The 22771-nt window shown below is 38.1% G+C and overlaps 1 protein-coding gene across 2 annotated transcripts in view; it reads right to left on the bottom strand.

The window, feature by feature from the left end:
* MYO1B (myosin IB) overlaps positions 1-22771 on the bottom strand; it is a 186119-nt gene that overhangs the window by 19264 nt on the left and 144084 nt on the right. Inside the window, exons 15-23 of one of the 2 annotated variants that reach the window (XM_023217791.2) lie at positions 21282-21344; positions 18621-18821; positions 17266-17492; positions 14241-14441; positions 12519-12612; positions 11519-11668; positions 8243-8311; positions 6490-6576; positions 4241-4327 (exon numbers count right to left, since the gene is read on the bottom strand). In XM_023217791.2, coding sequence (XP_023073559.1) covers positions 4241-4327; positions 6490-6576; positions 8243-8311; positions 11519-11668; positions 12519-12612; positions 14241-14441; positions 17266-17492; positions 18621-18821; positions 21282-21344 — 1179 coding nt within the window. The remainder of the gene's footprint in view (positions 1-4240; positions 4328-6489; positions 6577-8242; positions 8312-11518; positions 11669-12518; positions 12613-14240; positions 14442-17265; positions 17493-18620; positions 18822-21281; positions 21345-22771) is intronic. The other variant, XM_023217800.2, reaches the window with a different exon arrangement.

The raw sequence follows: 22771 nt of genomic DNA, 5'->3' as shown, positions 1-22771 counted from the left end.
GGGCAGTTTTTCCTTTTACAGGCATACCTCATTTTAATGCACTCTGCAGACACTGAGGTTTTACAAATTGAAGGTCTGTGGCAACCCTGCATCAAACAAGCCTATTGGCACCATTTTTCCAACAGCATGTGTTCATTCTGTGTCTCTGTGTCACAATCTGGTAATTCTCACAATATTTCAAACTTTTTCATTATTATTCTATCTGTAAGATGGTGAACTTAAGAGACAGTGTGTGTATTCTGACTGCTCCACCCACTGGCCGTTCTCCCATCTCTCTCCCTCTCCTCGGGCCTCCCTTATTCCCCAAGACACAGCAATACAGAAATTAATTAATATTGAATTAATAACCCTATAATGGCTTCTCAGTGTTCAAGTGAAAGGAAGGGTCACAAACTTCTCACTTTAAATTGAAAGCTAGAAACGGTTAAGCTTAGTGAGGAAGGCATGTCAACAGCTGAGGCAGTCCAAAAGCTAGGACCCTTGTGCCAAACAGCCAAGTTATAAATGCAAAGGAAACATTCTGGAAGGAAATTAAAAGTGTTATTCCAGTGAACACACAAATGATAAGAAGGTGAAACAGCCTCATTGCTGATAAGAAAATTTTAGTGGTCTAGATGTAAGATCAAACCAGCCACAACATTCCTCTAAGCCAAGACCTAATCCAGAGCAATGTCTTAACTCTCTTCAATTCTAAGAAGGCTGAGAGAGGTGAGGAAGCTGCAGAAGAAAAGTTTATTAACTTTTCATGAGGGTTAAGGAAAGAAGCTGCAAGTGCTGATATAGAAGCTGCAGAAAGTTATCCAGGAGATCTAGCTAGATCACTGATGAATGCGGCTACCTTCAACAACAGATTTCCAATGTAGACAAAACAGCCTTCCCTTAGAAGAAGATGCCATCTAGACTTTGATAGCTAGAGAGGAGAAGCTAATGTCTGGCTTCAAAGGACAGGCTGATTATCTTGTTATAGGATAATACAGCTACTAACTTTAAGCTGGAGCTAATGCTCATTCACCATTATAAAAATCCTACAGCTTAAGAATTATGCTAAATCTACTCTGCCCGTGTGCTCCATAAATGGAACAACAAAGCCTAGATGATAGCACATCTGCTTAGAGCATGGTTTACTGACTATCTTAAGCCCCATATTGAGACCTACTGCTCAGAAAAGAGATAACTTTCAAAATATTAATTCACACTGACAAGGCACCTGGTCACCCAAGAGCTCTGATGGATATATACAAGGAGATTAATGTTTTCACGCCTGCTAACACTACATCCACTCTGCAGCTCATGGATCAAGGAGTAATTCCCAGTCTTATGATTTAAGAAATACATTTTTTAAGTCTATACCTGCCACAGACAGTGATTCCTCTGGTGGATCTGGGCAAAGTATATTAAAAACTTTCCAGAAAAGAATCATCATTCTGGGTGCCATTAAGAACATTTGAGATTCATGGGAGGAGGTCAGAACAGCCACATTAATAAAAGTTTGGAAGAAGTTGATTCCAACTCTCATGGATGACTTGGAGGGGGCTCAAAACTTTAGTGGAGGAAGTAACTGCAGATATGGCGATACATCAAGAGAACTAGAATTAGAAGTGAAGCCTGAAAATGGGACTGAATTGCTGCAATCTCAAGATAAGATGTAAATGAACAAGGAGTTGCTTCTTATGAATGACCAAAGAAAGTAGTTTCCTGAGATGGAATCTACTCCTGATGAAGATGCTGTGAACACTGTTGAAATGACAACAAAGGATCTGGAATATTCCATAAGCTTAGTTGACAAAGCCAGTGATAAGGTTTGAGAGGATTAATTCCAATTTTGAAAGAAGTTGTACACTGGGTAAAATGCTATCAAATGCCAACATATGCTATATAGAAATCTTTCAGGAAAGGAAATCAATCTATGTGGCAAACTTCATTGTTGTCTTGTTTTAAGAAACTGCCACAGCCACCACAACCTTCAGCAGCCACATCAGTCAGCAGCCATCGACATCAAGACAAGACAAGACTCTCCACCAGGAAAAATACTACAACTTGCTGAAGGCTCAGATGATGGTTAGCATTTTTTAGCAATAAAGTATTTGTAAAGTATGTACTTTGGCATTTTAGACATAATGCTATTAGACACTTAATAGACTACAGTAGAGATAGAGTAAACATAACTTTTATTTGCACTGGAAAACAAAACATTTGTGTGATTCACTTTATTGTGATATTTACTTTATTGCAGAGATCTAGAACTGAGCCTGCAATGTCTCTGAGGTATGCCTGTATTCATATTCTAGTTACTGACTACCATTTGCCTTTTAGCCACGGAGTTGTCAGATCCACAAACATTTCTAATCTCAAACTAAGGTGAGAAGGGACAAGGAGAAGAAAAATGTTACCTAACAATTGGCTCCTGAAATTATAATAGCATATGAAGGCAGACAAATGAAGTTACATAAGAATATATCCTTAAAAATATACCTGAAGTCCTACTATATTTAGTTGAGAGCTTCATTATAACTGAGCTCATTGCTACATGCATTTTGATATTCCACAGGGCAGGTTATTTCTCCCAAAATACAACTACAGACCTTTAAAGCACAGTGACAACATGCTGGCATATATGATGGTGCCCCCTGGGGGAAATGGGAGTCTTAAAAAGGCTCACTGCACTTTGTAATTATTTTCACAAGAAAAGTCAATCATTTGAGAGGGCAAAACTATCATTCATATTACCATGATTCTCTTTCAGAAAAAAAAAATACAAAATTATTATATTCTTGGACTTCAAGTAAGTTTGATCTTATTTCATACAATACTGGTAATATAGTAAAGTACTTCTGTTTTGTTGGAGACTGAGAGGAAGAAAGTTATGTCTAGAGTAAGCCCAGTTAGCTTCTGCTAAAATAATATTCCCCTACAAACTGAATGTGCTTTGTAAGTTGCTAGTGCACACCCCTAATGCAAAAATGTTCCGAAATCATATGCAGTTAAACCCAGAAAACTGAAGATAAATGTATTACTGATGGACATCATTTTATAGAGTAAAAATCCTGATTCAATGTTAATTTTCCTTCCTGTTATGAAAATTAGAATGCAAATTAGAGGATGTGAATTAAATGGGAAAATGTTTACTTTTGTGTGACTTTAAAGAAACTGGTTATAGAGCTTGTTTGGAGTTCTTCGAACAGAACACCTGTTAAAATTCATATTTAAGTTACTTCTTCATTACTTCAAATATTACTTGGTGAATACTCAGTATAATAAAAAAGGATAATTTACTAAAATTTATAGGCTGAAGTTGCAGAAAAAAATGCAGATTATTCAAAGCAGGATTCAGGGATATTTCTAATGGTTGTTCAGATTTAGAGTCAATGATCTCTCAGATAATATTCAAATATTTAGAGTAAGATTAAATATCATAGGATTAAAGTAAAAAACAATGATAAGAAATACTGTCAAAAAGGGGCCTAATTATCCCAAAAAGGCAATATGGATGGCTTCCTATGGTGATTAATTATTGAATTTGGAAGACCAGATCCTTACATGGCGTAAAGAATATTCTAAAGCCTTTTCAGAGCTTGGAGTTATTTACTTATGTGTAGTTCTGGACACATAAGTGTACCCTACTGTAGTAAGCACGCTTTGAAATAAACCCTGCCATAATCACAAGGTATTTGAATTCAAGGTTCTCTTTAACATGAATGATCCACTGGTCTCTGAATCTCTGATCTTATTAATCAAAATCTGTAAGCTTAGTGATGCAAGACCCTTTGGTTTCTGCACTGAACAATTAGAACAATGGTCGCTCTGAAGAAAGCTCTACTCCAGGCAGCCATTATTGGGGCAGAATTGGCATAAAAAGGGAAACAAAAGCCTGGCATCCCTAGGCTGGTCAGTGTGGATGTAGGGCAGCTTTTAACTCAACTATTGTAACCGTGTCTCACAGATTTTAAAAAAACAACTTTACACTCATAACAAACTAGAACTTTGATAACATAGTATCTTGAATAAAACATGCCATATTGCTATTACATTAAACCCATTATTTAAAGAAATAGAAATCACAAAATCAGAAAAAAAATTAGTGTATAGGTTTCTTCTGAAAAACGTAAAAAAATTAAGCAAGATGACATTCTACAAGACTATGCAGACCATCAGCAAGCATAATCAATCGTTTTATCAGGGTTAGTAGGTGCTAGGCTTTATGAAGTTCACCCTGGACAGAAACAAGTGGTTGAGGAAGTACCTTCAGTCCAAGCCAGTAAGCCCAAATGACAGCAACTGCATGCTTACGCCTAGCCTCCTCCTTCAAGCGTTTCAATTCCCTTCGAGCCTAGAATGTTTTAGATAGTAAATAAAAGAGACAGCCCAATGCAGACAGCACAAATGACCAGAAAAAGATACCCCGCCAAATAGAAGAGCCAATTTATGAATAAGGATTTCAGAATGACAGAAGAACAGTGCATAATAATTTAAACCCAAAGAATTGGTGCCAGGCTGGTGCAGCGCTTGTATTTTCAGTGCACTGAGATTCTGTTCCAGAGGAGGGCAATCTGTGTGGTTCCCAAGGGAATCATTTCCCACCCCTTACTTCCATTCTTTTTCTTTTCTCTTCCTTGTTCTCTCTCCCTGTTTGCTGCCTTCTCTACACCCTTTCACTCCCATATCAAAGCCTTCAAAGTCTGAGTAACAGCCCTAATGACGTCATTAGACTCCCCTTTGCTGACAGCACACTGGGCTGAAGAAGCTATGCACTCCTGTCTGAGTTCATCCCTTTGGATAGAAAAAAGATAACTCTTGTGAACAATCATTTAGAAAACTGGGAGGAAAAAAGGTTATTTCTCTGAAGTGCAAACAAAAACCAAAACTAACAAAACTCAAAAATTACTTCTAGTCAACAAATGAAAAGTGGCATGTATAAAAATTCAATTTTAGCTAAGGTCCCCAAAGTGAAATATACTGAAGACTGAAGCAATTATAGATTAAACTTATAGGTTTAAAAATTACTGTTAGGGAAAAAACAATCTTAGACAAGCTATTCTAAAGGATATAAATAGGCACTAATTGTTCAAGATATTATAGTACTGAGACTGGGAAATGAACTCACTGGATGGAGAAATCCTAGCAAGACCCATCTAAGAGTCCTTTTGCTTCTGCTACAACATTTCCCTCAGTTGACTAGAGGAACAAGTTTGTTCTTCACAGATATTTCAGGAAAAGCACAAATGAACAACTCTGGTTAGTTTTTGGCAAATTTAGCTCTTTATTCAGGCAGATGTTGACTTTCCTCATTTTCTCACAAGATAGGCTTATAATGTTGACAAGGTGGACTTCAAAACACAGGACTCTGTTGATGTTTGTGTTTCTAACTGGAATACACATTTTTAGCAAAGATGACCTTTGATTTTCTAAGTAACAAAAACATCTAAAAATCTTGTCCCTTGGGGTATGTGAAATGTTCACAGAGCCCACGACTATGCCTGGGGATTAGTGAGAGTATTTCAGGAGGCCTTTGTTTCTGAAAACAAACAGCTGATGCTGAAATTCCTGGGATTCTTCAGTGGCAATTATAGCTAGCTGTGCATGAACATAGTTTTCTGTTAAATCACAGATGATAATTCTTTGCACATGTAATATTTTGCTTATAATAATCAATAGCTGCCACAGTGAGCCTAAAAAAAAATTTCATTCATAAATTAATTTTTTAAAGACATATGTTAGAGGCATTTCCATTGTCAACATGTTGCAGAGACCGATTGAAGCCCAAACTTGAACATTCCCAACATGCGCACCCCCTCCAGAAAACCTCTAAAAAACTGCTAGCATTCATCAGTGGGGAGCGGGGAACCTAAACATGCATGTTATTTAAGAGTTGTTTTGTTTTGTTTTAAAGAGCAATGGTACTAGTGCCTTTTTAGTAAGCAATTAGTTTTGTTGGCCTACGCATGCCTAAGCTTCCTATGCATACTACTGAACTAATGTTTCCAGGTGTGTTAAATCTGGCGGCTAGGACATGCACCAGTGTGAGCCACTATTAATTGCAGTCATTCATCCCCTAAAAGTCTAGAGATAAGGACTGATTATTGCAGAATTCCCGGATGGAGTGTTGGGATATGTGCAACAAGTACCTTAGATCCAAGCCAGTAAGCCCAAATAACTGCAATAGCATGTTTATTCCTAGCCTCCTCCTTCAGCCGTCTCAGTTCCCTTCGCGCCTGTGATGCATTTGAAAAGGAGTTACAGAAAAGTTTAAGGCAGGAAAGGTTACTGCTGGTTTTCAATGAAGAAAGAAAAAGAGAGACACTAGTCACCACCAAATGGTAAATGCAAAAGCATGTGCCACCACCCCACAACAAAATGTTGGAAAGAGCAAGAGGCAAACACGTGCTCAGTAGCTCAAGCCAGTGAAACATTTTCTGCCCCTGAAGCCGAGGGTTTATGGTTCCACATGACATTACTGCTGACCCACCACCTTCCTTGGGGTCTCTGGCCTACCTGGGTCCCATGCCAATATGCAGCAATGGTCGTGACTGCTTCCTTACAGCGCTTTTGATGCTTCAGTTCCCGCAGAATTTTTCGAGCCTAAAGGGTAGAATCACCCAAAAGAACGTTTAAAAAAATGGAATTGACAGTGACTTGAAAAAAAAACCTGAAGAGATGATTGTCCTAACACCTACGATATCGTGAAAAATCACAGGTTAAAGAAGTTGAAGGTGACTAGCCCCAAACTGACTATGAGAAGGTGGACAATGAAGACATCATCAAGCATGACAGTGTGGCTTCCACTTGACTGCAACAGCAGCCTCCCATCCCGATACATAACAGGAAAAATCTTTCACTACAGCACCACAAGCTGGCACACATCTGTGGGATGAAACAGTTCTCAGAAGGTGGCCAGAGGATTCCAATGATCCTCTGAAGGCCACTGTATCTCTTTCCTTATTATTGCCTGGAATGTAACTGTAGCTGTCCTTCTTATTCAAGAGATTTTAAAACTGCAAAACCAAAATAATCTCACTGATCCCAAACCAGCGGTTTCTTTCCATTAGTTGCTGGAAACTGATTGTATGGGGGCCAGGAGGACACCTGGTTTGAAGGTGGACTTCGAGTCCTTCCTCTGAGGTCCCTAGCCTACAAAAGGGGCCCCAGGGTCCAGTCATGAGGCCAAGAAAGAAGCTGCAGGCAGCAATTTCACTTACTCTACATGTTCAGATTTGTGTTTTGCCATTTGCCATGGGACAACTACTAAGCCCTTGAGTTGTCGAGGGCCTGGGCAAGGTCAGTCAGTGTTGCTGGACTCGGGACCGAGGGGCTACCCTCTGAAAGGGCTCCAGGCCTGGGCACTACCCCTCTGGATCCAGACCATGCCACAGAATCTCCTCACAGGAAGGGGGTCAGAACATGCTCTGAAGTATCGTTGACCTAGATGAGGGATCCGTAAACTTTTTCTGTCAAGTGCTTTTGGCTCTGAAGGTCACACAGTCTATTGCTACGACTTGACTCTACCACTGTAGTGCTAGAGCAGCCAGCCAATCTGTGAAATAAATGAATGTGGCTGTGTTCCAATAAAACTTTATTTATGTACACTGAAATGTGTATTCCATAGACTTTTCATATGTCACGAAATCATCATCTTTTCCTTTTTTAAAAACAACGGTTTAAAAATATAAAAACCATTCTCAGCTTGCAGGCTGTATAACAGGCAGCAGGCTGGATTTGGCCTGGGGCCCATAGTTCATTGACCCTTGAACCAAGTCTTGGCAGGAAGGACCTGGAACCAGGGTGTCCACTGTGACGACTCCCCCATGTCCCCACCACTAGTCCTGGCCAGATCTCAGGATCTTCCAGTCGTGATGGCAAGCCTGCAAGACGGTTACTGGACAGTTATGGAAGTCACTGGGGTCGGGGTTCTGAGTATGAAAGCAATGGCTGTGAGACAGCCTTCTGTACTACAGCTTTTCTCAATAACACGGGGCAAAGGGATATGGAAATCATGTACGAGTATTACTTCAAGGACTTCCTGCTTAGAGAACAAAAGCGCTTAAAAAGAAAGCTGGTTAGAAGGAAGTGGCCAAGACATGGTCACCAGGGTCCCTGTTTGGCCCATAATATTTATTCTTTCCATCTGACTGTTGACAGGCCAGGCAGGAGGCAGAGGAGCCTCCCCTGCAGGGCGAGCCTAAAGACATTATCCTTTGTGAAAAACCAAAAACCCCAAATAAATAAAGCATACTTCTTTTAAACTCACCTTCCAACCCCGGATGTAAGACTGAATTACTAAGGCGGAACTCTTTGTCTGCTGGTACCTCTTTTGTTGCTGTAGGATAAAAGGGGAAGATATTGGCAGTTGTAGTTACATATCTGTAACGCACACAAGGATTGAGAAAGGGTATTTGCTCACATCGTCTGACTGACCCTTAATTATCCATACTCCTTCTGGAAACCAATACATAAAGAAACCAAAATATCAAATAATCCAATATTATTACAGTTAATCCAAAGTATGCTTTAAGGATGCTGAATAAAATAATTCCTAAATGACTCAGGTCACTGCATTATTATCATTACTTTCTTCGTCTCATGCTGTTATAATACAGAGTTCCACACATGGCAGATACTCAGTAAATGCATACTGAATGAAAACTCACTGAGTTCTGCATCTGCTTTTGAGAGTTCTCTCTTCTTGGTATCATTTCTCACCATGCTACTTACTGCACTCACCTCTAAACCTCCCTAGCTTCTTTTAGGTTTGCTACTTTTACTCTGCCTCAAGCTGGAAAATCAGCTAAAAATTTAAGTAAACTGCTATCAATCAACTAAATATTTCTATATTGAGCCTCTACTATGCATAAAGCCTTTTAATAGAACCATGAGGATATAAATGTGCATCTGACTCCATCCCTGCCCTCAAGGACTTGAAGTGGACACAGGTCGACCGTATGAAGGATAAACAGTACCCTGGGAGAGACGCAGCACAGAGAGCACAAGAGGCAGGCTCAGAGGCAGCAGAGGTTACTTCCAGGTGGGGAAGGTCAAAGAAGACCTAGTGAGGCTCCCAGCTCTGGCTCAACAAGCTCAATGCCCAGAGGACTTTCTTACTTCTAGGGCTGATGCCTTGGAGTGGAGGCTGCTGGAATACTCCCTAGAAAAGTGAGCTTTTACAGTACTCACTTTGGAATATACACTGAAACATGGGCATCCCTGATGAAAATTCACAGCATTTCAAAGTACTAACGTCACATTATGAATTCTTCATGTTAGAAGTGCTAGATGGCTCAGCCCCTATTCTCTGAGGTGGGAGATGCCTTCCCAGGCTTCCAGGCTTTGTCTTGGAAAATCAGAGGTAATGGGTGATGGTATCAATAGATGGTCAGAGGAACAAAAAAAGGATGCCAGGCAGAAAATCCAAGAGGATCCTGGGACCTCAGACAAGGCACTCATCTTCTCTGAGCCTCAGTTTCCCCAGCTGTTAAATGAGGAGATGTAAAATCTCTAGGATTCTTCCCAGAGTAATATTCCACAGATGTATGAACAACCTACAGCTATGGTATCTGACTATCACTCTGACATCCATTTGTAACCTTTGTGTTTTTTGTTTTTTTTTTAAATTCATAAATGTCTTGAAAATAACTACATCTCACTTGAAAATTCATCTCTAGGAAACATGAAATATCACAAAATATGGAATAACTTAAAAGTAATCAGCAACTAAAAAGGAGCATTCAAGAAATCTTTTGAGTTATCTGGTTGACGGAAAATAATGAGTTTAATCACTGGCTTGAGTAACACGCAGTGAACTGGTTGAGGTATGTAGTTCAAATTTTGAAAGAGATGTTAACACTAGAGCAACGTTAATGCATTCTCTAAAACTGGGGCTATTCTTAGTTTTCATTCTACAAACTAATATTGCTTATAACTCCTGACGTCATGAACTAATGATACATAGTGACATTTTAAAATCTGGTGATATTGAAGATTTATATTGGGAGAAAAGGTACAAATAATACTTAATCTTCCTGGTTCTTGGCATTGCCTGTTCTTTCTCATCCTTCTGATCAAATGGCCCCTCCCAGAAGTTTCTCCTTGATCACTCTTAGGTCACATCCCGCCTCCCCATTATTCTTTATTTCAGTTCTCTGTTTCCTTCCTAGCACTTACAACAGTCTATAATTGTTCTGATTATTTGTTTGTTTAAATGCATATTGTCTTTCACTAGATATAAGCTTTAGGAAGTCAGGAATTAGGTTGTTTTGTCCACCTTGCTAACATGTTTTAGTTTTAAAAATATTTGTAGAATTCAAGACAGATGAATCCAGCATACTTGTAAACTTTTCTTAATGACCTCAAAATAAGAAATTATAAAAAGGGCTCCTTGAGGACTGCTTACTTGTTGGTCCTCCCTTTCTCAGCCAAACAGAAAACAGAGCATTATGAATCTGCAGCAGAGTTAAGGATGCTACTATGTGTACAGAGGAGACTCCATGGCCACCAGGCTGGGTGACAACAGTCCAAAGTGCCTTTGCAGAATGCATATGAATGACTCTATCATTCACATGGCTGGGCAGATTCATATTTTAAGACTTATACTGTTGGTTATAATCTCAACTAGCACGAGCCATTGTAAAGATACTCTCAAGCTGATTTTCTTTAGCTTAATCACTTAAGTACCTCATTCATTTGTAAAACTTGGAAATAATAAACCAAAATGTACTATGTGAGAATAGGTCAGCGTAAGTTATGTCTTGATTATATATATAGTCCTATAGCAAAGTCTCTTTATGGCTGAAAAAGAGGAAGAATATGAGAAAGGAGATGTGAGTGCAAATCTAATTCATTTTGTGAGAGCACAGCCCAAGTTTCAATTAACCTTGAGGCAAACCTTCAGGCTTCTCTCAAACCTGCGGTATGCCTTCAACAAAACCTCTACAATCAAGCGAGGAAGGAAATGCCAAAAAGAAACTTCATATTAATTAGGTAAACATTATTTATTATTGAATCTTTCCCCTATAGTTAACAGAGCCAGATAGCTAAGGACTAAAGAGAACGCAATCCTTTAACCAACACCAGAAATCTACAAAAACATGCCGTTAGCTTTCTGGAATTAAAGCCACTTTCAAAGCTGGTACAATAAAGAATAGCCAATTACTCTGAAAAACTAGCCCAACTAAATCAAAAGTTTAAAGGACATTGTCTCTTCCAATCTGATGACCAAATTAAAAATGTATTTCCAACCAAATACAGCTAGATCAGTGAAAGGCGGTGTGGTACACTGAACTTGAGCTCCAATACTGTCTTGGATTAAAATCCCAGCTCTATCACTTATAGCTATGTGGCTGTGGGCAAATTACTTAACAGCTTAGTGTCTTAGTTTTCTCATCTTTAAAAAAAACCATTAAGAACATCCATTATCTCATGAGATTGTTGGGAGAATTAAGTGTGTAAAAATCACATACATAGTAAGTGCATAATAAATGTTGGCAAATGAGCATTGTTATTACTGATTTAAAATGACTGAGACTCTTACCGCATATCTCCTATACCAGGCAGCAATCACAATTTGGCTTTTTTTCATTAGCAGGAAGTGTGTGCGGCATTTCCACCCCCGGTATATCTTCTGAATGAGAGTGGCCAAGTCCTCCAGGCGTTGCTTCCTCAGGTCTTCTAATTTGAATAACTAGTAAGAAATGATAGATGGTCTTATTAAAAATCCTCTGAAACCTCACAGCACACCGAAAGGAATTTTCAAGAGACAAAATTGCCATCATGTTGGAGTCAATTACATTGAAAAAAAGAATTGAATAACCATATTCATTATACATGATATGGATAATGGTCCATGAAAAAATTATTTTGATGAATTCATGAAAGACTTACGAATTTTTATTCCAGTGATTCAGAATTTATGACAAATCAGAGAGGGGCTGAATTGAGCTTAAGTTTACTTATGGAAAACTAATGGAAGGCAGATGCTGGAAAATTCTCTCTTAAATGAATTAAACACTTTCCATAATCTCAACGTTTCCAAATTACCAGTCACCTGCTATACTCATTATACTTCACACTCATCTATTCATTGACAAAAAGATTTCCTTGGGGTTCTATGAGGTAGAATGTGAAAAGTATTTTTTTACTTAAAAAATTTTTTTCATTTAAGTGCTTTCCTGTATCTCTAAATAATAGGGCTGTAGTTCTTGAAATTAACGTATAATTCAGGTACTACAAATACAGACTGAATTTACCTGCAGTTGCTATGAATGTTGTACTGTTGTCCTAACAGTTTCTTTGCGATTTCTTAAGTGTTGTAAACTCTGTCAGAGCAAAGACTTTGACGGTTCATAAAAAATACACATTCTTCCACTACCCCTTATCTGTCCATGCCTCTTGGTTATTTGTAGATAAACACACAAGTGTTTTGTGGCATTCATGGTAGCCTCTCATGTAATGTTATAAAGTTAAACACATTTTAAGAACTTTCCTATATGATTCCAACTTAAGTTCAGAGTGCAAAGGTTTTGGTTACATACTGTTCTTGGGTTTCGGATGAAAATCTTTGATCTACCAAAGGAGTATTCTTCCACGGGAATCTCTAATTCATTAAATAGGACCTCCACACCAGACCTAAAAAAATAAAAATAAAAACTGAGTTTTCTGAGTTACAAAAAGTTTTATCTTCTATTACGGTTATCAGGTTCTCAGTGGTATAAAACATAGCTTCATTTCCAAGTGTGACTGCTCTTTCAGTAATCATCCTTCTATCAAAGAATTTTCCACAAATTAAACCAAGTCCAGTAAACACTGAAAAACTAAATTTGGGTTCAGAACTATGTATTCTAAGAAAATGTGGTATTAAAGCCAATTTCTTGATTTCATTAGTAGAAGCAATACTTGTATCAAATATATGTATAACGATGTACCAACCTGGGCCAGGAGGGTGTGCAAGAAACTCAGATCTATTTTAAACTCACTCAGTTAATTCCTGAAAATATTTTAAACACTGTTTCTGCCCCTGAGAATACAAGCAGTCCAAGAGACAATCCCAGACCAATGGGACACTAAGGAACGTGGGCCTTACCCAGTGGGAGCAAGAACTGGACTTGGCCCTGACCTCTCTATCCTTGACCCTGGTTTCAACATCAGTCTTTAGAACTAAACCTCACTCCACCTACCTGAGGACTAGATGCCAGGCAGGGAGTGAATACATGTTCTGTATTATGGTACCTGTTTACCATAATACTCTGGAAATTAGCAATGGGAACTGAAACAGTACCCAGATCCTACATTAAATTAGGGTATTAAATTAGGCATCAGAGACCACACCATACATCTGTAGTTTCTAGATCTTCTTATAATACAAGGTAAGTGTCCTAAGAGTGCTGACGTTCCTGTGAAAGACCAGGTGCACTGAGAATGTGTAGGCAATACCAGTATAGTTAAATGAAAATCGCCCATATCCTGCCCATGCCCATGGAACAGGCATGTCAGCCCTCCAGCAGTATTCAGGTGCAAGCTTCTTCAGCCTGCAGAGGAGCAGCCTCTCTGATTGGTGAGAGCAGAAGGAAAGTCACTGAATAAGCAAGGCTCCATTTCTCTCCTGCAGCAGCTGCCCGTCAGTACACAGTTCTCTCTGCCCAGGGAGAGCTTGCACGACATGGTGATGCACCACTGGGCCTGCGGTGTACCCCAGCACTCTGTCTGGGACTGGATGAGTAAATGCAGTTCAGGATAGACAAGCTGAAAGCTGTATGGCACCGGGTCCAAGCTAAATTCTCTAATCTAGCTTTCCCAGCAGTAACACTGACATTGTGAATCCTACCTGCTTGTACTGTCTATCGATTAACTGGTACAGATCTAGGCAAAGAGAGGGACCTTCACCCACCCACTGATTCTCTCTGCAGCCAAATTTTTCATGGGAAAAGCGACAAGTGGTACTCCAACCTGTCTCTAATTCTACCCTTCTATGATTCTACACAAATATAAATGTATCAAATTACAAATCACCTCCTACGAGCCTACCTTGGAAATATTCTAAAAATTAATGTTATTGCCATACAAGTCCCAAATGTGGATTTGATAAGTCTTGTTTTGACCTTAGCACAAAATGGTATCCTAATGGAAGAAGGTCCAAAACAGAGGTTATACCCAGTTTTTCATAAAATTCTGTTTTATGAATTTTATGTGAAAAAAAAACCCCTATTATTTTACTACTTAAAACATTCATTATTAAATATGGTCACTGAATTTCTTACCTGGCTGGTCCTTTCCAATGAGGCCATGTCTGTTTACAAAGCATTTTGTATCTTTCTAGGCAAGGTTCATAGGCCTGCCTGAAGGCGTAGCCTGCCCTCCGCACTCGGACATTCTCCAAAAGCCCCAGGTACCTGATCTGATGACACACTAGAGCTTCGGTGAAGATGTGTGCTGCTTTTTTATCATTCGGTTTGATACACCTTAAAGATTACAAAGATTTTAGGTTACAAACTGCCTCTTATGGATATAATTATCTATGTTTTAATAAAGTATTATATATAACTGTTTCATAGCAAAACAATTATTTGTTATTCTTAAGAAACCCAGTCATTACTTTTGAAATTATTTCAAATCATTTTACAACAACCTAAAAATAAATACAATACTGCAGGCACAGTAATTTTAAAAAGAACACACTAATAAATGCAATAATGTGGATGAGTATCACTAACATTTCATTGAGTGAAAGTCCAACACAAGAACACATGCTCTAGTTATGATTCCATTTATATCAAGTTCAAGCAAAACTAAGCCATGGTTAAAAATCAGTATTGCTGTTACCTCTGGGGAGAGGTAGTAGTGGGGGATCGACATGCAAGGGACACAAGGGAACCTTCTGAACTGATGGGAATGTTTTACCACTTGGTCTGGATGGGGTAACACAAGCACATACATCTGTAAAACTTCAAGAAGCTGTACAGTTAAGATCCATGCACTTTAATATATATGTATTATACCTCAATAAAAAGATTAAAAACACTGTGTCCTCCCTATATCTGCTCTCCTTTCTTAACAGGGCACTTTGCTGCCCAGGGAAAAGCTTTATTTTCCAACCTCCTTTGCAAGTAGGTGTGGCCAGGTGAGCAACTTCTGGCCGCTAGGATCAGAGGGGAAGTAATGTCTGCAGCCTCTAGTCAGTGTTCTTAAAAGAAGGGATGGGCTCTCCCCTTGGTCTCCTCCAGCTTACTGCTGCCTGCAAATGCTGACATGGTGGACAGCCATCTTTGACCATGCAGACGAGGAACACGTCCAGGAAACGGCAGGGCCACAAAACAGAAGGAGCTGCCCTGTCGGCTCTGGAGTCCTCATACTTAGAAGTTACTGAAGAAATAAACATCAGTCTTGCTTACATCATTGTTAGCTTTGGATCATACTATAACAATCCTTGTGTCCTAACTAATACTTAAACATTCATGATTATGGCTGCCTAACTACAACTGTGAAATTACATACTTATGTGGACAACTACATCTTAGGTTGTTTGGCATCAGTGTTACTATGCTTTCTCTTTTACCATTTATAAAAATGATGTCTACTCTCTGGCTTAAAGAAAGACGGACAAATAGATAAATGGAACAGACTAGTAAGTTCAGACCCCCATATATACATTCAACTGATTATCAATAAAGGCCACAAAGCAAATCAATGGGAAAAGGAGACTGTTTTCTTTTCAATATGGTGTTAGTGCAACAGGATATCTACACTGGGGGGAAAGAGACCTAAATATGAAATCTGAAACTACAAAACTTCTAGAAGGAAATATACAATAATATATTCACAACCTTGGGGGTTTATTAAGATTTCTTAGAAAAACTGTAAAAATTAAAAAAAGGAGGGGAATGAAGAAGCTTTCTGAGGTAATGGAAATGTTTTATGTCTTAACCTGGGTGGTGGTTATTAAAGTATATATAATTGTTAAAAAAAAATTGAACTGTTCACTTCAGAACTGTGCATATCACTTCACATAAATGACACCTCAATAAAATACACTTAAGATGCAAAAAAACATTCATTCAATTGAGAATAACAAAAGCAACTCATCACAGAAAGTTTCTTGGATTTTTTTGAAACTAGGATCCTCTCCAACATATGTTCTAATCCAACAGCAATCAAACCAGAGGGTTTTGTCTACTTAAATTTCTGTAAATATAAATATCAGGCACACAAACTAAACACAAAAATATTCTTCACTCTTGTTTCCTCATAACTGCATTTTCAAAGACAACTATAGAAGGTATTTGTGGGTATGGGTGTGCTCTGTGAAATCTGACCCACCAGACACATTCCTTCTATTATCTAGCTCACCAAATACACACATAGCAAACTCTAATCCTAGCTGGTCTTCACTAAATCTAGAGAGTTTTGTCTAAGATGCCCTAGAAGCAGAAAAAGAGAAGAGCCCAGAAGTCTTTTTTTTTTTTTTGAGACGTAGTCTTGCTCTGTCGCCCAGGCTGGAGTGCAGTGGTGCGACCTCAGCTCACTGCATCCTCTGCCTCCTGGGTCCAAGTGATTCTCCTGCCTCAGCCTCCCAGGAAGCTGCGATTATAGGTTCCCACCACCACACCCAGCTAATTTTTTATATTTTTAGTAGAGACAGGGTTTTGCCATGCTGGCCAGGCTAGTCTCAAACTCCTGACCTAAGGTGATCCACCCGACTCCGCCTCCCAAAGTGTTGGGATTAGAGGTGTGAGCCACCACGCCCGGCCCCTTTTAAGAAGTTCTTTCTACTGCCTTGAAAAAAATTCAGGTTGCTTTAGGAATCATTACTTTCTCCAGGCCTACACCTCTCACAGGGAAGAAAACAGTGCATGTCTCCTAAGAAGTGCCAGAGTTGTAACTAAAGCACTTGCTTCAATGCTGTGCTCTAAGCTAAAATAACAAGAATCCCAAATGAAGCCAACAAATTTTCTGCAAAACACTGACCAGAAAAAACGCTTACATTTTGTTAACTTGCCATTAAAAAAAATAATAATAAACATAAAGTTGAAAACACCTAGGTGTCAACCACTGAGCTTCATTAAGTATCTACTATCTTCTCCACCACACTTTACTTTTTTACTTTCTTATTTTAGGGGAAAGGATAGTGGAGCATTTTTTAAGCCAATCCCTGATAAGGTATTATTTAATCTGTAAGTACTTTAGTTACCCTCTGCTTGGGCTACACTCAGACTGAAACAAAGGGAAAAATGATATTCCTTCGGGTGCTCTCACATTTAAACTGCAAGTTGTATGTGCCGGAAATACCTAATATAGTTTGGGTTCTTGGTCTGTAGGTTCTTCATCAGAGTGGCCACGGATGCCTTGAACTGTGAGCCTGCTGTAGGAGGCCTTTTCAGGTTGATCTTGGCGGGATTCCCTTCGGGGAACAAAGACTTGATGAGGGCATGGCTGGCCTTCCACATGGCTTGGGACAGGTCTCGATAGAGAAGGTCGTTGTTTTTGTCAACAAATCCTTCCACTTGGTACAGCACCTATAAGCAGCACATAGAACTCAATGACAGCACATTGCATGCTATAATGTCAAACAACTATTAAAAATACTCCAAGACTATCTACACTGCAGCCTCTTCCTTCACCATCAAAAAATCCCTGACACGTTAGTCACACTCTCATACTGAGTTCGCCTCCAAGTTTAAATTCCATCTGTCTAAATCACAGACAAGATCAAAATAAATTCTATTACCATTCAGGATTTGCAAGAATAAACTCCAAAAATGTTATCATAACATTTTCAAAGGATTTTGCATTTTTTTAGGAGTCTGAAAATATTCTGGGGTTTTACTTTTATTTTTTAGTTCTCATATGCCAATTCTAGTCTGTTTAAAAGTAGATAGGGCAAAATAGAAACAATACTAACATTTTCATAAATATCCTGAAGCAGTAGAAAAACTGATTAGAAATTATCTTTTAATAATATAGGCTAATAACAACATAAAGTACCAAGTTCTAACATTCTGAAATTAGAGATAATTCAGGTACTATATACTTAATTTTTACAAATGTATAATCATGAATTTTTTCCCCTTTGAAGTTTGTAATTTTATGAAAAAGGAAGTATTAGCTCTAATCAATAACCTTTCAGGATTCTAAAGATTAATCAATTAAGATTGTTTTTAGGGTTGTCTTTATATATTAGATGACATAAAATTAATTCCCCCAAATATTAATCAAATAAATAAGTACTTTTTAAAAAAAGTAAATATTTTCCCTAATGTCATTTCAAAATCTCAGACAATTCATTATTTTTGCTAAATGGCTTGTGTTTTTAAAGCCTTAAGTCTTTACTGACTCCTAATTTGTACTGGCAAGTCTCCTTCAATGGTGTTAATAGATATTTTATATAGGATAACTTAAGAGTTTGATTCAAAAAATATATTTAGACTCTTCATTAAGTCCATTAGCTTTGCTTTCGGTTTTCTATATTAATAAGATTTTAGTCAACATGGCCCAGATTCTATTGAATATTTATTGATTCAACCACTTTAGCAGCTCAATTTGTCCTCACAAGTTAATGGGGTTTCAAACGCCCATCTCTGGGCACAGCCTCCTTGCAGGGGTAACTTGGCAGGCCTGACTGGGTGCTCACGGCTCCCCCATACCTTTCCAGCATAATGCTGGATCCTGAAGCAGCTGTGAGGCAGAGACGTGTCGTTGAGGAACCGAGAGCACTTGCTCATCCTGCTCTCAAAGTGCTGGTGGGTGGCACATACTTGGTTCAGCTTTTCTAAGAAGGTCTCATCAGTGACTGTGCCAGGTCTGAGGCACTCCTCATCCAGCATGGCCAGGATTCCATTTGTGTTCTGGGAAAAGGGAAATAAGAAAGTTTCCTTCCTTCCTCACTGTATTGTTTTAATAATTATTCCTAATGACACCATCAAACACAATCAACTTAGTCACAAGAAAAGTCTGTTCAGTTATAACAAAAAGCAGAGAATCAAAACAATAACAAAAGCCTCAGGAATCAGCTCTTTCCTGAAGGGTCCCAGGTGTGTGAATGGTGGTGTGGTTGGGAAGAGTGTCTCTTCTTGGTTTCCCTCTCCCCGCGTAACAGTACCCGGGAGTTGCCTCAGACACCTTAGCCTGGTGAGGACTGAAATTTACACTCTTAGAAAAAGACAAGTTGGATCTCAAAGATTCAAAAACAAATCTAAAAGCAGAAATGAATGTGACAATACAGCCTCTATAACATGTCTCAAATCACAAAGCACAGTCTTCTAAGGCCATTATTTGATTCACTCCTAAGAAGGAAACTCGTTTTCCATGTTTCCAAATTGTTCATGTGTTCAAAATAAAGCTAATTTTCTAGAATAAAATGCTGTGATTTGAGATGCTGCTTTTAACAATCACTGCAATCAAGCTGATTTCAAGAATATCTGTTTCATATAGATTCAGATTTTAGAAATTCATGTGGAATTTCTAAATGGATGTTAAACATAAGTGAAAATTTATTTGTTGCATATCTAGACCCTGTGGTCATTTTTATTCCAAGAGTAGTCAGCCCTAAACTGAACCAGAAGTCAGGAAGCTTCTACTTTGCTAAATAAAGACTGCTGCTCTATGGACTGCCCCTATGGGGTCATAAGTCTTAATTCCATAAACAATCCACTCCACTGACCATCAACCCCACCTACTTCCACCCAGGCAAAGTCCTCTGGTTCCTCTCCCCTTCTGCTCACAAGGCCACGACATCCTCTGACCAGCATTTATTCATTCCACACAAAACCCTGGGGAAGTGTGGACTCTCAGGAATCAAGTGTGTTCATAACATCCCCCCAGAACAAACATTATTGTTTAATGATGCTGGAAGGAAACATTTCCTTTATATACCCTGGTTCCTATGTGAACATGAGCTTCTTCAATCATATTGCAAGGGAATTTTTGGCTGAGATAATCTACTTAAATTAAGTGTATGACCACTGTTCTTTTTCTTCCCTTCTTAAAAGAGAATAATTAAATGCAAGGTTATATTTATCAAGGAAAACATACTAACCAGAAATTCTGAAACCTAAGATTCCCATAGCAAATTACCTCCTTCACAAAATGTACCAGGAAAGTTTTTAGGAAATTCACTTTTCAGTGCCAAAATCAGAGATCTGAACTGCTTACATGGAATATTAGTGTTCCCATTCAACATTGTTCAGATTTTTTGAACCACAGTTTATTTCTTATTGAAAAATAGTGATGCCTTAGAATATTGTTTTTAATGTTCAATTTAATCAGAGAAACAACTTTTAGGAATATGCTGAATACTGAGGAAAAAAATACTGGCTAATTACATATTTCCCAAAAAGCTTTGTAAAAGATGAGTAGAAAATGATCTGATACTCATTCAGAGCATGTGATTGTATTCCTTAAACACAGCACTCACCTCACTAAACTGGTCTTGCTTACTGAAGGACAACAAAGCTTATAGACTGTTTCAAATTACTTATTCAAAATCAGGTATTAGGAATCCCAAGCATAAATTAGTTTCCTGTTTTCCACACACAAAATTAGTCTTCCTACATTTAATTCATTTATAATAAACTACAGAATATGATCTAAAAACAAAAATCTTGGATTCAGAAAGCTTACTCGAAATTATCCAATAATTTTTCACACTTTAAGCCTTTTCGCATACCCACATACTTGGGTCACCTGAAAAATTCCAGGTCCCTGGCCACCCGCAGTCACACATGCAATGACCTCTGCATGTATGATCTGAATCAATGCTACAGCTGTACTAGAGCCACTTCTGGGGTCCCACTTAACTCAGCTCCAGGAGTCGTCCCTTTATGTCTCTTAAACTTAATATAATACCTGCTGAATAGTATGTTAAGAAGTCATTAGAGCTTTGGGAATGAAATGAATATTATGATTTGGCAAAAAACTGGATGGTTGCTCAGAGCCTACTCTGATCAGTACTCACATGCCCAGGAGCCATGGAACAGACCTGGAATCCAACCATACAAGAAAGGCTGGTACCTTTAAGGCCTGGTGTCTGAAGGTCATAAAAGGGTGTTGTGATATGGCCACAGGGGATCCTGGCTAAGTATCAAAACATCCAGCTGTCTATTTATGTGTTCAAGAACTGTGTATGATCTCTTAGGGCTACAATAAAATCTCTAGAACTCTGCAGTTCCTTAACGTGTGTGTGTGTGTGTGTGTGTGTGTGTGTAACAGTGAAAACACTAACGCTTAACATTGAGGCACTGAGAACATTTGTAAGGGTGAATTATAGTACTAAAACATTCTTTAGAAAACTGTACCTAAGTACTCACATTTTCTATTAGGTCACAAATGATAGCATTATTGAAGTAGTCGATGTGAGTCCATTCTATATCCTAAAAGACAAAACAGAACAAAATCCAATGACACAAGATGAAGCCACGACACTACCATCCATAAAGCAGACTTTGCTCATCTTATCATATTTCCCTTCCTCTCTGAATTTATTTTCTTTACAGAATGGGTACTGCAAATGTCACAGGCAGTTCCCAAAACTTTCTCAATGCAGCTGCCTATCACTGACATAATCTGATTGAAGCAAACACCCTTGACCTGTTCTGAGACTGCCTTCCATTCCACTCTCCCATCTGCAGCAATTTCCCATGCACTTCACTGGCCCTGGGCCAAATATTTACTCAACAGGCCCTTGGGTCAATATTACTTTGTGTATGTTTACAATGTTTATAAGGAAATAAGTTAGAGCTTGATCCCAAGAATTTAAGGCCTAGATTCTTCTGTTCTGAATCTGTAATCATAAGGAAAAAAATTAATTTTAGAGTCAATCTTGTGTTTTAGGGAAGTTAACTCTTTCAAGTGTTAAAAAAAGGCCAGCGCTACCATAAAGCATTTTCAACATAAGGAAAGACATGAAAACCTATCCACTGGTTCTAACACTGGCTACAAAGCCAAATCCGTAAAGACAAATGTAATCTTTCTGTGTCTACTTATATTCTGTCTATAAATGTAAACATTTATTTGTCTTCTATTCATAAAGCAAGCTAGGAATCTTTCTATATATTCTTAGAAGCGTTTTAAACGATCTGTACAAACTGTTTTAAGTTACCCATCAAAGTTTGGGCATTCTCTTCATGATGAGAAGACAGGAAAAGAATGAATCGTGCTTTTAGAATATTTATGTTACCAAAAGGTGCCAGACAAGTATAAAACATTTCTGAAGCATAATGAGTACTCTAAAAAATAAAGATGAAATATTTATGATTTAGCTTTCGAGTAAATGGGTTGTTTTACTAAGTCAATGGGGATAACAATCACATTAGAAAAATCTATATGGAAAGAAAGATAAAAGAGAATTCAGTGTCCTTAATGGCTTTAAATGATACTAAGAAAATAAAGGAAAATAGGTAATATCATTACTAAAATATTAAGGCAAATAAACAAAAAAGGAAATAAAAATATAAACATAACAATTCCTCCCTTTTATTTTTTGAAATAACTAATTTTATATCTGGAAAAAGACTGGCTATTTTAAAAAATAAAAGAGTGAAAAGCAAATATATATTTTTAAATTAATGATGAAAAGACTCTGCAAACACTACTTCTGGTTATTTTAAGACTACATTAAATGAGACAACCCATACATAGCACTTAATACCTGCTATGTAGTAAGCGCTCAATAACTGTTACCTATTTTTACTATACATTTGAATACTCAATACTTTTTGATATTGAAAAAAGTCTCAAAATATTTTCAAATCTACTTACAGTGATACTGACTTTTTTTTGGTATACAGTTCTCTAAGTT

Source organism: Piliocolobus tephrosceles, chromosome 11 (genome assembly GCF_002776525.5).
Source record: "Piliocolobus tephrosceles isolate RC106 chromosome 11, ASM277652v3, whole genome shotgun sequence".
Classification (NCBI taxonomy): Eukaryota; Metazoa; Chordata; class Mammalia; order Primates; family Cercopithecidae; genus Piliocolobus; species Piliocolobus tephrosceles.
Note: the sequence above shows the minus strand (reverse complement) of the source record. Positions and strands in the feature narration are given on the sequence as shown.